Source organism: Pleurodeles waltl, chromosome 6, assembly GCF_031143425.1.
Source record: "Pleurodeles waltl isolate 20211129_DDA chromosome 6, aPleWal1.hap1.20221129, whole genome shotgun sequence".
NCBI classification, from domain to species: Eukaryota; Metazoa; Chordata; class Amphibia; order Caudata; family Salamandridae; genus Pleurodeles; species Pleurodeles waltl.
Window position 1 is genome coordinate 800056789 of NC_090445.1, and position 15602 is coordinate 800072390.

Here is a 15602-nt window from a genome sequence, read left to right on the forward strand (position 1 = left end):
TTCTTGCAGGGAGAGATCCTGGCCCCTTATGCATTTCAGGCTTGCTTGCTTCTCTTCCTCGTTATCCCCTGGTATAACATTTCTGCCCGCCACTTTTAAAACCCACCAACTTAAAACGTATTTCTCTTTTGAACGGAATGGAAAGGTCCTTTTTGTCATAGTCTGCTTTCTATTTCAGGGAGAAGCCTGCATAATGGGAGCCAAAAGGACATACAAGAAGCGTAGATCAGAGAAGAAGTGCATGCAGGGAAAATATGCCAGTGCTATGTCCTCGGAACCCTGCGTGTGCACCGAGGCAGACTTTGAGTGGTGAGCTACTCTATTTGATGTTCTTTACAGTCACTGTGACACATCTGACTACAGACGGATAATCTGAATTGGATAATGATGGTCAGACCTCCCTTTCAAGCATTCTAATGTGTGTGACTAGCACAGATATCAGAGCTCTAATGACTGCATGAGGCAGCAACAACTGTGAACTCTGGGCTTCTCAAGCTACACAACACACGAGTGATGGGACCACAGGCTACTTCAGCCATATCAATGCCAGTTAACATTCCTTCTCTCCCTGATAAGTGAGCCAAAACACTCAAGTGTCCTCTTTGGGGGCCTTAGAACCCAGACGCATAGCTTTGAGTGCTTCTCATATGGTCACCTTGTTTAGTCGCTATGGTAAATAATATGGAACATTCCATGTGCAGTTGATATGGGAAGTAATGTGGTACATCCCATGTGTAGCAGGAAAATGTACCCAGGTGAGCATGCAATATGCCTTCTGGTAAATGGTGTTACATGGCAGTGAACCGCCCTGGCATTCTCTTGAGAACAAAGGTTTGGAGATTGTCGAGGGTTTTTCAAACAATGTCCAACAGAGGCTTTTCATATGTTTTTGCAGGGGACATCAGAGAAGTGATATAAGGGTCCATGGGCCAGAATCAAAACAATTCCAGTCCACGGGTTTGAAATGTATCAATTAGTTGTGAAAACAGTACAATTTGCACATTGTTGAATTCAGAAAACATATTGGAGCTTGTATATATGCAAAACTCGTGCTGCACATATATGTATACATACAGAAATACATCATGTTGGCATCTTGTATACAAATCCTTATTCAGGCATAAGCATTGAGTTAAGGAAGCTATATTGTATCAGGAGGTCCACTTAAATTTGTTTCCTGACCAGCATTGATAGAGATCCTGGGTGCACATACATGATAAAAGTGAGAACTGCCCATATTCATGTGCCACATGGGAGCAACTGCATAATGAAATGCTCTTTCTCCATTGTTTGCATTACCTGCGTGACCCACCCTGTAGATGTTTGCCATGACTGTGAATCCATGATCTGTGCATGTGGAAATAGTAATAGCAAATATCCAGAGCCCACTTCTCATTGCATATTGTTGACTCCATGAAAACATAATGAACTTGGGCCCTTGTGAATTGACTGGTTTTCCTTTTGTAGTTACCACAATAAGGTCATCACCAAAGGAATGGAAGGCAAAGCAGATCTAAAGCCAGTCTAAAGCTCCTCGCTCAGCCCGATGCTCTACATAGTCCTCCTAGTCAACACTGTCCGCGCCCTTGCTCTCAACATCATCTCATACACCGCTGACACCCAGCTCATCTGTCCCTCTCCAATGAAACATCCAACACCCAGACTAAATTAATCAACTGCATGTTTGCCACAAAATGGATGAAGGTCAACTCCCACAAGACAGATGTGGTTCTCTTTGAAAAAGACACATCTTTATGGAACGCAGGCCTGGTCACCACTAGACTTAGGACCTGCACCTATCCTGTTGAACCAAGCCATAAACCAAGAGATCATAATTCCTAGTCAGATCTCAGCCAGTTTCCCTGTACCGTCAAATGTCACTTTGTTTAGTGAACAATTATGGTTATTCTTTTAACATTGTGATTGGTATTTACTTTTCTTTCTCTGACTGGTAAGTGAAAGGATTTTGTACTGTAATGTATGTAACAATCTTGAGTCTGAGGGAAAAGCCTGTAAAATATAATTTTTTATGGCATAAAATGTAAACTGTACAAATATTTCAAAATGCATATGTAGTTAGAAAAGCACAAATAAAGCACTTCCTTTTGTATTTCTGAAGTGTGATGGAAACAAATATTTTGCTTGGATCAAACAAATCAAAAACTGTACTTGCTAAAGTACAACTTTCTACCTCTGTTTTCAGAACTTGTAGAGTGCATGGCTGCCCAAGCAGGATTTAGGAGTGCTAAGAGAATGTGAATGCTCCAGAACAAGCCTTAACAGAAGGTCACATAGAATAAGAAAAAGAAAATGTAAAAATTCCCTGAAAACAGATTTGCACACATTTTCATTTGTGTACTGCATAGTTGTATTAGTAAAACTACATATTTGCAAATTCAGTGGCCATTTCCATGGAAAATGTGTTGTCCGTAAATGACACTGCTCCCACACAATGCTTTAGTAATATATTTGTGACAGTGTGTTTCAAAATGCACCACTATCCTTATACCAGATTCCTACCAATCTTCTGTTGAGTGTGCATGGCTTATCTGTACTTTTTTTTGCTATATGGTGCTTTATGTTAGAATGCCGTTCAGAGGGCCATGAGTCACAGTGAAGCTACTGGGACCAACTGAGGTGACTGAGGCCTTTTACTCCTGATGTCCTGAGGCCTACCCTACTATGGCTCCTGATCAACAGGGTCAAGCACACCCTTCTGCACCTCTCAGTTAGCATAGCTTGAGCAGCCAAGGCTCTTCCAGGGAAGCTCAGATACAGATCAGTGAACATGACTCATAGCTCAACATAGGAACAGCGTTAACAATAAATTAAATTCCAGTAAAAAACGTGTTTTTATACCAAAAGAAGTATTTTAATGCTAACTCTACACATACAAAGGTAAGCTATGTTCAAAAAGCAATAACACGATCCCCTTGAGGTCAGGCTCTTGTAGTTGTCAGGCTACTCCCTGTCCTCCCACCTCTAGGGCAATGGGTTTGGTATTATTCCCCATTCATTGACAGCCACATCTCGAAATGTAAACTTGTAAGCCATACTCAAGAGCTCTTCCCTCGGACTCTGCTAGTAAATTCAGTCATTAGAGTCAAGGGGTTTGCAGCACCAACGGTTGTATGTCCTGTAGGGCCCCGAAGGCCCAATGATGTCTTATTGCTCCTCAGACCTCCTTTGGTGCAATCCACAGAATGTGGTTTGGTCACACCTTGGTCCCAGCAGTTTCTCGGTATCAGTCAGCGGCCCAGGCCCCTTAGCATCTTTGGCCCCTTCTGAAATACGGGATCGCCGCTTCGGTTCGGTTCTCACAAGTCCAGTCACGCTGGCCTGATATTGCCTTGCACGTTTGCCCCACATGACATAAGGGGTGGCTAAAGCAATCGGGCACATGGGTTATGACGCCATCTTTTTGAGGATGGGTTTCTCCCACCACGTTCTACTGCGCCCCTCCTGGCAAACAGCCCGATTGGTGTGGAGAGGACTTTCTCTCACCCCACTCCTTGGTTCACTCCGGCACACAGGTGACAACCTGATAAGTGTGGGATGCAGATTTTCCCCGATGTGCTCCCAAGTTCAGCTTCAGGTGGCCCTCTCGATGTATGGGGTTGCTGATTCAGTACAACAAATGAACTATGGTCCGATAAGTGCAGAGAGTGCATTTCTCCCACCACACTCCTAAGTTCAGTTCGCGGAAGCCCTTCTTGGCATACAGGGTCAGCATCTCATTCCGGCACATGGGATATGGCCTGATCAGTGTGAGAATTGAGTCCTACACCAATCTGCTGAGATAGATGATAATTTCGGGGTCTCATACTCTACTACTTGTAGTTCTTTTCCAGACACAGGATATGATTATGATTTTGTTTGTGTTGGGGTTCGGCTTCTTTGAAATGGACATCTCTTCCCTTTCTTCTTCCTGAAGGATGTCTGTCACAGCCAGGAAGACTTTGAAACTGATTAACACACAGCAAGGTTCATGGGTGTGACGATAAGTGATAAGTGCATCAAAAGGTTAACCCTGGGCCACCAGTCCTGCTGTTTAGTATTCTGTTATCAGCCCTATCTCTCTCTTCCTGAGATGTGTCCAGGCACCTTCCTAATGATCTGTCACTGAATCAAAGAGCCCTTTGAAATGCACAGGGGGAGCCTGGCTCTCCAGTGCTTGCCCCACCCTGCTTACAGGAATGCAGTAACACATCTGTCTGGTGAGATTCCTCCACTGGTCATTCTTTCACTAGACATGCCGGGGCTTCCCAAAATTGAACCCATCGGTCTCCATATAATGTACCAGTGCAGGCACTTCTGTCACAGGTACACCTATAGCACACTCACTGCCCAACACTGTTACACTCATGTAATATGCCACCGCCAGCATACCCACATGCAGCACACACACAGTCTGCGGACACTATTCATCACTACAGTCTCCCTGTACTGTAACAGTGTGTTACTTTATCAAACTTCACCCTTTCGTGTAGTGTATTCCTTGCGAGCGCACATGCATTCAGTATGTCTCCTCCAAGGATGCACTTCCACATTAACTTGATGCAGGCAAGTGGTGAGCTAAGCACTAAGCAGTGGAACTTTTGAAAAGGTGAGGGAGCCTGTAGTCCTCACTCCACTAACAGAGGAAAAAATTGACATGTTCACTGCTGCTGATCACTACAATGTATGCTGCCAGCACTGCACTTGTGCTGCTTAACTCTTGGTGAAGAAAGTAGCCTTTTACCACTATGAAGGCATCAGTTTAAGTGCACCTTCTGGTCCAACAAGACCGCAATCCATAAGACATGTGCACACCTGTGATCAATGTTTGCCTGTGATAAGAAAACAGTTTTGGGGATTCAGACAACACAGTTGGGCACTCCGGACAGGGATACACATCTCTTACCATGCAGAGGACTTTTCCATCCTAACACTTCATATTTTCACTTTCCCTGTGACTTCAATGACATAACACTGGTGGTAGCACCTCCACTCTGAAAACTGGTACCGCACCACTGAACACACTGTATGTTGACATCACCAAACAGCTCCCCAAGTGTTTCCAGGTTATTCAGAACATAGCATCCAGATTCACGCTTAACCTCCCACCCCACCCTCAAAACAATGGCCTCTGCTAAGATAGTCTGTTGAGGTGGTGGAGCAGGATGAAAATAGGCAGCAGCTGCTCTGAGAGACCTTTATAAAAGACCTTAATGCATATTTTCCTGTTTGGTTGTTGGCAGAGCTCAAAAGATAGTGTCCACCATGTTGGCTCTGTGGCCATGCAGCCAGAACACAATTTTTGTTGTAAATTTGGTTTACTATTACACAATAGTGTAGGTGAATTGTGTTGTTCACGAAAGAGCCCCTGAAGTTATCTACCTACATGAACTCTCCTTGCCTATCATTAAATTAGCTTACCATCATCTTCTATATGACGAAGAATCTAATGTTGTGTGATAATTATATATTTATTTAGGAAACATGGCACCAGGTGTGAGAGAAGACTCTTATGTGTGACAATTTCCCGAGTAAAATTTCTTGTAGGGGCATAAGGAGGCTTGATTTAAGGATGTATAGCCCTCGTTGTGTGAGGATTGGAGGCTCCATGCCCTGGACTGTGTATATCACAAATAGGGTGATATAAAATGGAGCTTGATTATGTAAAGCTCTTAGAGCCACTTCATAATACTGATGTTTGAGTTATACCAAATGTGTTCAGTTCAAATCAATAGTGTACAAACAATGTGATAAAATATGTTGCCACAGTCTGTCAAACGCAGTCCATGTGGTTTGTGGCATGTGTACATGTTACACGTTACTGCTGTACCTTAAAAAAGGTTCACTCTCCTTGTATTTTTGTGAGGGAATAACCCTGTCGGGACAAAGCCAGCCAATGCACAGACCTTAAGAATTTAAATTGTAATGCCTTTTGCTAGGTGAAATCTTGGTAGCACAAAAACAATAGTTAGCTATTATACCAAGGGAATATACACTGTAACCTAACAGACTTAGTATAGCCCGTTGTAGCAGACCATAAAGCTATCAAACGCCTTCTTCAGCTGTAGAGCCCAGGCCAAATGCAAGGGCCTATAGCAGGGCACCAGGATTTCAATGGCTAGTATAGCTCACCACAGTGGGCTCTAAGGTTATTAGAACATTCCGTCCCATGAGGGCAGAATTACCTATATGAAAAAACAGCCTCCTGTGAGTGAGGCCAGGGAGTTTAAATCCTCTCATTTCTCAGACGGATCTCAGATGTTCGCACCTCCTGCTGTGTATACTTAAGTGCTAATGTGCCCATGGCTACCACTGTTATCTATCAAACATGAACATCGGGAACTGTGAATGTGGGTAGCAGTCGAACCCTGATTGTTATCCGCTCCGCCAAACAGTTTTTTTTTGTTTGGCAGAGGGGAGGGAGAAAAATGGACAGGGGGACGAGTTTTCAGTCTCCTCCGGCTTCATTAAAATTGTGACGTAGGAGGGGAAGAAAGGCTCGCTCTATGCCCTCGTCCACAACCTCTGCCTCTCCCCTATAACCTGTGCGATCCACTTATCCTAGGTAGATGCAAAGAAGAGAGATAGAGCATTGCAGTGTTTAAAGTAGCAGGCCTTAACCAGTGTTTTTAGCCCATTGCTGTCATTATCTTAAATGGAGCTGTCAATATTCCATTGCGCTGCTAATCCTTAAATAAACTCAAACTAATGAACGTTTCACTCGCTTCACTGGACTTGCGACCTGCAACTAGCACACAGATATTTGCAGCTAAATCATTTTTTGTCTCATTATCTCCTCAGCATATGGACTACCTTATATTCAACAAACACAACTAACCATTGATAAGCGCATAAGAAAAGGAATAAATGAAGGCCTATACACATGTTTACTCTTATCATATTACTTTCAAAATGCAATATATACACCCAAATTGTTTTTAAAACGGATCGCTGCATTCCAGATTGAGAAAAACAGCATTAATTACATCAGAAGATGCGTATCTGGTTTTCAGTAACTCATTTTCTACTGTTTATGCACTAGGTGGCAGTAGCGCCTCACGAATACTGTTGAAGCCAGCAACAAGGTCTGCTTTCATTTTTTTTTGTACCTGACTGAAAATAATTATTCCTCGTAATGCAATGTAGCCCCTTGCACATTTTGTATTTTTGTTCTGCTGTGTGCAAAGAAACCGAAGTGTGGAACTTAGGTATGCGTCCTTTCTGCTTGCTCCATTTTGATTTAAGTTGTTCAATTATTTATTTATCTCCTTTTCCAAAAGCTGCTAGACGCAGTCTCTGATCCGCAGCACAGAACGGTCCCAGATCTTCAGAAAGACAGTTTGTGTTTCACACTGAATATACGTCGTCAAATGCGATGGTGGCCTGTGTTTATTGAAAACCGAGTGTGTGCGTTGTCAATTATAGACCCAGGGCTGTAAAACTACTAGCACGGAGCCAGAAATAATCAAATTAATCTATCTTTTGGATCTCAGAAAATCGATGCTTACACCAGTGTTCGGAGGCTAGATCATGGACATGCTGATCAACCTTTCAGAAAAATTTCCCAATTGATAAAGATCAACTTTCATAGGAAATAAATATTAGTAGCAGAGCGTAATTCATATGTGGCAAGTTAGATTGAAAAACTTCATTGCAACTAAGGGCAAAATTTAGGAAGGGCCTAGCGCCAACTATCGCCTCATTCGCGTCATTTTTTTGACGCAAATGTGGCAATAGTGTGGCAAAAACGCCGTGCCATATTTACGAAGTGGTGCAATACTTGTATTGCGCCACTTTGTAAACCCTTGCGCCACGTTATGCCTGTGCCAGGCATAATGGTATGCAAGGGGGGCGTTCCGTGCAAAAATGGAGCGGTGGAAGCTATGTGATTCCACTGTGCCATTTTTAGGGGCATTTTTAATGCCTGCACAGAACAGTAGTTAAAAGGAAGCAGACCACTATTTTTAGTGGGCCTGTATGTACTTTGCAGGATTAGCGCCAACATTTTTGGTGCTAATCCTTCAAAGTACAACAATAGCGTAAAAATTGATGACGCTATTGTCCCTAACTTGAGGCATGGTGCACCGTATGTTAAATATGGCACCCACATGGTGGCATTAGGGGGGGCGCAATGGGCCGCAAGAAAAGTGGTGCTTCATGACATGAAGCGCCACTTTCCCTAAATCTGGGCCTAAGTCTCCCTGATTATTGTTTTATTTTATTTTTTTAAATATGTTGTTGAGTTTATTAACAGGTGAGTAGACTAGGCTCTATCTATACATGATTTTTCTCTCAATGTGAGAGTTCACTCCTTATAATATATATATTTTTTTTATAAGTACTGTTGCCATGAACCTTATACTAGTGGCTCTAAATTGGCGATTTATGTCTAACACCTTTCCTACATTATAGTAAATGGAATGCGTTGATGTTATAGTCACCTTCCTATATATACAGTGTCAGACACTTACTTCACGAAAGATGCCAACAGCTGTATCTGCACTGCTCAACACTGCTATCAATTTCATTGTGTGCAAGCGGAACCCTCAGCAGTGCAGATGTTACCTGCACTGAATGCTGTGAGCGCTACACCGGGTATCTTTGAATAGCATAGCTGGTACCTGCACTGAACTTGAGTCTGCATTGAACTCCTGACATTCGGCAAATAAGCCTGTCTTAAAGGTCCTTGTAATAAAGAAAAGACATTACCTCACGTCCTTCCCGCTCCTTCCTTCGTAACCAATGAGGCTCCCCTTCCTCCAATAGACCCCTCCCTTCTCTAAATAAAAACGGCCCACATCCCCTCTCTGTCCTGTTCTTTTTTGTCTTTCAGGAGACTTAACTCCCTTCTCCCTTCTCGGCATGGCCTTTGGGAGCTTCATTATTCAAATCCCCACCCTGAGCGGAGCTCTGGGCAGCGGTTTCCCAGCTTGGCAGTGTTTCCTGCTCTTCAGCTTGGCTGGAGACGGATCACTGCCTGTGGATGCCATGACGGAGTCCTGCGGTATTTCTGTGGCTGGAGCTGCACTTCTGGGTTGGCACCTTCGTGAGGCTTAGTGCATTTTGGTGCCAATTTGACTGGGCTACAGGAACCAGTATGGGCAGGTTTTTCTTTCTATTTTGTGAACTTGTGGGGGATGGTGTTTTGGCCCTTATGTTTGCTCTGGGTCCCTCATATGTTTATACTGGTGTTTTGTTCCTTTCATTTAATGTGCTCTGGTTAGTTTTGTGGCATTAGGATGTGGCTCGAGTTGTTCCTGTGGCCTTGTGGTTAGGTCTCGGACCCTCATGCTGAAGTTTGTGAATTCCAATCTAGGTGTGTCAGTGTTCAGTTCCCTTCTTTTCCAATGCCCATGTTATCACCTACTTTTGCCTCAGAGGATGTTCCTCTTCTCCACTAATAGGCTTGTGACAGTCTGAGTTTTTGGGAGGGAAGTACGCTGCTACTGTCTGGGGAGGTGTTGCAGGTGCGCTTGGCCGAGATTCATGAGGTGTCAGTTCTGGCCTCACTGTGGCATACCAATTAGCGCTTCTTTGTGGAGTTTGCAGCAACCTCATTCACTCCGATCCTCTTTGACTTTTCCTACCGCCTTCAGCCGGTGTCACCTCTGCGTGCCACTGTCCAGCGTTATCGACAAACCCATGACTCACCTTATGAAATAGCTATATGGTGTCATCTTTGTGGCCTGTTGCAAAGGTCCTGCCTAAGATGGTGGCAGCTATCTATGATTCTTGGACCCCTGGTTTGGAGGCGCCATCACCATCTTCTGTGGGGAAATCTGTTTCCTGTGTGTACTGGTGGGTTATTGAGGCCCCTGTGCTGTGGTCCTCTTGGTGTTTTCCGTACTTTCCTACAGCATATGTTAGGGGTGCTCTGTTTCCCCACTAAGTTCAGCCCTCTGGGTTGGCCATTCCCTTTATGGTTCTTGTTGGGTTTTGGTTCTAAGGGTCTGGCAGGATATTGACTTGTTTCAGGTCCCTTGCTTTGTACAGTTATTATAACTGTTTTTTGGAGGGAGGATGATCTTCCTTCTTATGTACACCTGGCCTCTATTTAGACTACCCTGCTCGGCTTGACGGCCTATATTCTGGAGTGCGATGCTCTCTCTGCTGCCTCTGTTAGATCAGTGGATTCTGGGTTTAGGTGTGTGTACTGCTGAGACATTGACTTTGACAGCTGGTCTTTTCTCTACCTCTTTAGCATGCTCCTTGGTAATGGTCTTCGATCATCTGGCTGTGGTTGTTCAAGAGGATGTGGAGTGCTCTGATCTGTTGGGTGCTATGGAGCAGCACTTAGGGTTGTTTGCAGGCATTTTATTGGACGTTATACTTCTTTGCTGGGGCTCTGGTTGTGGCCAAAAGTACTCTTTGGCTGGGGCAATGGACAGCAGACACTGGAAAGGTGCGATCTTGATGTATGTTCCATTTGTGGGTCGGGTGCTCATTGAGGTAGGGATAACTTTGTTGGAATAGCAGAGTGCCTTCCCCTGTTGAAGTATGTCAGTTCTGTGAGTCTTTTTCATTGTGGCCTTTGGCTATGCAATAGCCTTCGTACATGTTCCCCCTTATGCTGGTGTCCTTCTCCCTCCAGTTCTGGTGGCCGTGGGGGCATGGTAGGCCCTTAGGGTTGAAATCAGGGACCCGATGGTGGTAAGAGCTGTCTGTATGGTTCCTGTTGCTGGTCTCACGGACAGAGCCTCTTCCATTGTGTTTCTGATTCAGTTTGTGTCGTGGACATTTTTGCCAATCCTCTGTGTCTAATGGGTCCCTTCCTGGATTGGTTCTGTTCCTTTCCACTTGTTGATCGTTCCGGCACTTATTCATTTGATGTTCCCTGGAGATTTTTTGGTATCAGCGGGTCTCTGGGTGCCCATCTTCTCATCCATCCCTCTATGTAGTTTATCTGGTTGTGATAGGGGCAATCATTTCCCACCAGTTTTGTGTTCTTCCCTTTGGACTCAAGTCAGTGCCTAGGCTCTTTATAATAGTTCTGGCTTTTCTTTCTGTGGAGATCGTGCTTGTTCTTCCCTTTTTTGGTGATCTGTTGGTGCACTCCTCTATCATTTTCCTGTTGGTGGTTCCTGTGCTCACAGTGTTGCAGGTCCTGCAGGGGCTCATATTTTGAACAGTCTTCTTTGATTCTGGCACTGGATGTGGTGTTCTTTTGGACACATTTTCGGCCTCACAGGTTCATGCATGGTCGCTTGGCTTTGGCTGTATTTCTGGTGCCTTGAGCCAGGTTTCACATGCAAATATTCATTAAACAGATTCTCTCCTTGTGGAGACCAGGGGCTCATGATCTTCTGATACATTTCTGGAGGTCAGCACTTGTCCACTGGTTTCTGTTGTTATAGCTGGTGTGGTATTGTGTAGCGAATGGGATTTCTCTTTTTCCTCCAGCTCTGGTGGTGGTGTCAATGGACACCAGTCTCTCTAGTTGAGGGGGTTCAGCTGGTGCCAGTGCTGGCCCTGGGTTTCTGGGCTCTTTCTGCCACTCAGAGGTCTTTGACCTGGTGGGAGTTTGTGTGTTCTGCTGGCTACAGTTCATTTTCAGGCAGGCCTGATGGGTTCAGTGGTGCTGGTTCTGCAGGACGGTGTGATCACACAGTCTTTCATCCTTCTGCAAGGCGGTACCAGGTCCAAGTCTTTGGCCATGTTTGCACAGGACATTTTCGTCTGAGCTCTGGACTATATTCTGTCTCTGATTGCTTGTGCATTCGGGGTGGTGAATGTCCGACAGATAATTTATGCTGGGCATTTCTGCCCTCCAAGTACTTCTGTCTGCACCCCAGCCTGTTTGTTACACTTGTTCAAAGGTGGGGTGTTCTGGTGTTTGACCAATTTGCTTCACCTGAGGATGCTAAGGGGCATATGTTTTGTTCAAGGGGGACGTTGTTCTCGGGTTTGGGCAATGGACAGATGCAGCTTGGAGCACCCAGGCAATCACAGCATGCATCCATCTGTAATTTAACCAAGTAACTGTGGGCACAAATGTGGTGTGGATGGAGTCCAGATCCTTCGACAGCTTGTACGTGAGATTACAGTCCACATATGCGATGTTCAAACTGGGGTGCATCAGAAGCATTGGTGGAGTCTTCTGCAGAGTTTTCTTTTGAGGTGCCCTGGCTCCATTAACAGCAAATCTGCATAACATTGCTGGTGTTTGGATGTCTTCCTCTGAGGCCCAATGCCTCCTGATACCTGTCGGTGGTGCAGCTTCAGATTCATCTCTCTTGCTGGGATTCCCTCATGCAGGAATTCCTTTGAGGCTCTTTTTCACTGGGTTCCCACAAACCCATGAGGGCCGAGCGGGGCCTCGTATGCGCTGCGTGAAGGGAATGCTGCAAGACTGCCAACAGGGCCACGGCCAAATCACTCATGCAACCACAAGGGAAGATGACTTATGGTTGGTGTTGGACCTGGCTTTTTAACAGGGTCATCCCCAAACTTTTTGCCTCCTTCCTCCTATTTTTTCTGACCTGTTGTTGTTGGCTTTTGACCTCTGGGCACTTTACCACTGCTAACCAGTGTTAAAGTGCATATGTAAATTGTACTATTGATAGGTTTATCCATGATTGGCTATTTAATGTACTTATAAGTCCCTAGTAGAGTGCACTATATGTGCCTAGGGCCTGTAGATTAAATGCTATTAGTGGGCCTGCAGCACTGGTTGTGCCACCCACTTCAGTAGCCCCTTAACCTTGTCTCAGGCCTGCCATTGCAAGGCTTGTGTGTGCAGTTTCACTGCCACTTCGACTTGGCATTTAAAAGTACTTGCCAAGCCTAGAACTCCCCTTTTTCTACATATGTCACCCCTAATGTGTGCCCTCGGTAACCCCTAAAGAAGGGTGCTGTGTGGGTAAAAGGCAGGACATGTACCTGTGTAGTTATATGTCCTGGTGGTGTAAAACTCCTAAATTCGTTTTTACACTACTGTGAGGCCTGTTCCCTTCATAGGCTAACATTGGAGCTGCCCTCATACATTGTTGAAGTGGCAGCTGCTGATCTGAAAGGAGTAGGAAGGTCATATTTAGTATGGCCAGAATGGTAATACAAAATCCTGCTGACTGGTGAAGTCGGATTTAATATTATTATTCTAGAAATGCCACTTTTAGAAAGTGAGCATTTCTTTGCACTTAAATATTTCTGTGCCTTTCAATCCACGTCTGGCTAGGTTTAGTTGACAGCTCCTTGTGCATTCACTCAGACTCACACCAAACACAGGGTACTCAGCCTCACTTGCATACATGTGCATTTTGAATGGGTCTTCCTGGGCTGGGAGGGTGGAGGGCCTGCCCTCACACAAAGGACTGCCACACACCCTACTGGGACCCTGGCATACAGGATTGAACTGAAAGGGGACCTGGTGCATTTCTTAGACACTCTTTGAAGTCACCCCCACTTCAAAGGCACAATTTAGTACAAAACAGGGCCTCTGCCCTACCTCATCAGACACTTGCTGGAGAAGAAACCTGAACCAGAAACTACGCCCTGCCAAGAAGAACTGCATGGCTGCTCAAAGGACTCACCTGTCTGCTTTCTCCAAAGGACTGCTGCCTTGATGTTGGCCTGCTGCCTTGCTGAACTCTTGTCTGGCTGTAAAAGTGCTCTCCAATGGCTTGGATAGAACTTGCCTCCTGTCCCCTGAAGTCTCAGGACCAAAAAGACTTCTCTTTTTGATTTGGACTCTTCGCGCGCCGAAAAGTTCGACGCACAGCTTGTTCCGCGGCGAGAAAAATGGCGCACACCGACGCTGATCGATGCGACGCCTTCGGGGCGACCGGAACTTCGACGCACGGCCTCGCAAGGACAACGCCCCCCGACTTCCAGAGAGGAAACCGACGCAACGCCTGCCATGAGTGCGAAACTTCGACGCACAGCCCCGCAGAACGACGCGCAGCCGGAAAACAAGCAGGAGAATTCACGCACAGACCCCCGGACATCTGGTAATCCCCGCAACCCACAGAAAGAGACTGTCCACGCACCGGAAAACGATGCACGACGTCCCCGCGTGAAAAATAACGACGCAAGTCCATGTGTGCTGGGGAGAAATCGACGCACACACCATTTTTCCACGGATCTCTTCTTCTGCGGCCCTTTGCGGAGATTTTCCACTCCAAACCAGGTACTTTGTGCTTGAAAGAGACTTTGTTTACTTTTTAAAGACTTAAGACACTTTATATCACTTTTTAGTGATATCTTTACCAATTCATATTGCATCTTTGATCGTTTTGACCTGCAAATACCCAGATAAATATTATATATTTTTCTAAACACTGTTTGGTATATTTTTGAGGTGCTATATTATGGTATTGTATGATTTATTGCACAAATGCTTTACACATTGCCTTCTAAGTTAAGCCTGACTGCTCGTGCCAAGCTACCAGAGGGTGGGCACAGGCTAATTTTGGATTGTGTGTGACTTACCCTGACTAGAGTGAGGGTTCTTGCTTGGACAGAGGGTAACCTGACTGCCAACCAAAAACTCAATTTCTAACAGTTGGGTGTGCTCTTGCCAGCAGGACTCAGGTGTACATGGGGTCTAACAGATAGTCTCTGGGTAATTGGTCCCCTACAGCACCAGGAATGCCTCGCCAGTCTCCTGATGCTTTGAGGGTGAAATGCTCCACTCTTTTGGTGAGATGCTCCTTAGGTGGTTATGGTGAGGCTCATGACAATGATGACATTTTTACCATTTGACCACCCTTTACGAGAGGTGGTGATAACTTGCTTGAAATGCGGATGACTGGAGTGACGACATAGTCATATAGCTTTTTGCATCATTGGCATGTTTCTTCTTCTTTGGCATGTGCATTTGTTAGCAGGGATGGCATATGTCTCAAACAGCCAGTGACAGGTGTCTGTACGGTCACAGTGTGAAACGTGGGGCAGATTTGTGGTTTGCCCATGCAGGTGGCTTACTGTCAGTACTCCCACTGGTCTGTCTCCAGGGACGTCACTACACCCCAGTGGCTGGTTATGTTGGTACATGCACTCTTAGTAAGTGGTATGTGTCCTTGGTCCTGACCTATTTCTTCATTTCTCCTGCACACCTGCAGTTGTCGGAGTATTCAGTGTGACAGGTCTGTCACACACCCTTCTCTCCACTTCAATTCTCCTTTATTGATGTGGCGTTGTGCCACCCTCAATTCTTCTTCTGACCAGGTCTGGTCATGCGCATTCCTCTCTTCTTTTCTGGTCTCTCCTTTGATGTGGCATCCTGCCATGTGTCCCATGTTGACTTCACATAAACCTCGTGCTAGTTGAATCCTATTCAAAGGATGGCACAACTTCTTTTGTTGTGGATGTGGCAGTCACCCACACTGCACTTGTCCCTTCCTCAGGGATCTTTCTGGTGCTCCGCTCGTTGGATGGAAGATCACCTTCCTTCAACCTTCGCTCCAGGGTGCAGTGCTTGTGCCTCAAGGCTGTGCTATTGTGGCCTCGGTCCTGCCTGGGTTCATGCCTGCTTGGCAGAGTTGGTCACTGTGTGATATTCTCAATGAAGGGCCAATGGTGGTATTTGGTGCTGGCTCGTACGACTGGTATGGCCTCTTTCTTGCAGCCATGTATAGTCTATGCACCCTCTGGTGGCACTCTGGCTG

The 15602-nt window shown here is 45.4% G+C and overlaps 1 protein-coding gene across 3 annotated transcripts in view; it reads left to right on the forward strand.

The window, feature by feature from the left end:
* Window positions 1–15602, forward strand: part of LOC138300266 (VPS10 domain-containing receptor SorCS1-like) — a 2596073-nt gene that overhangs the window by 2150015 nt on the left and 430456 nt on the right. For all 3 annotated transcript variants that reach the window (XM_069239431.1, XM_069239430.1, XM_069239429.1), the window contains exon 16: window positions 179–309. In XM_069239431.1, the coding sequence (XP_069095532.1) occupies window positions 179–309 (131 nt within the window). The remainder of the gene's footprint in view (window positions 1–178; window positions 310–15602) is intronic.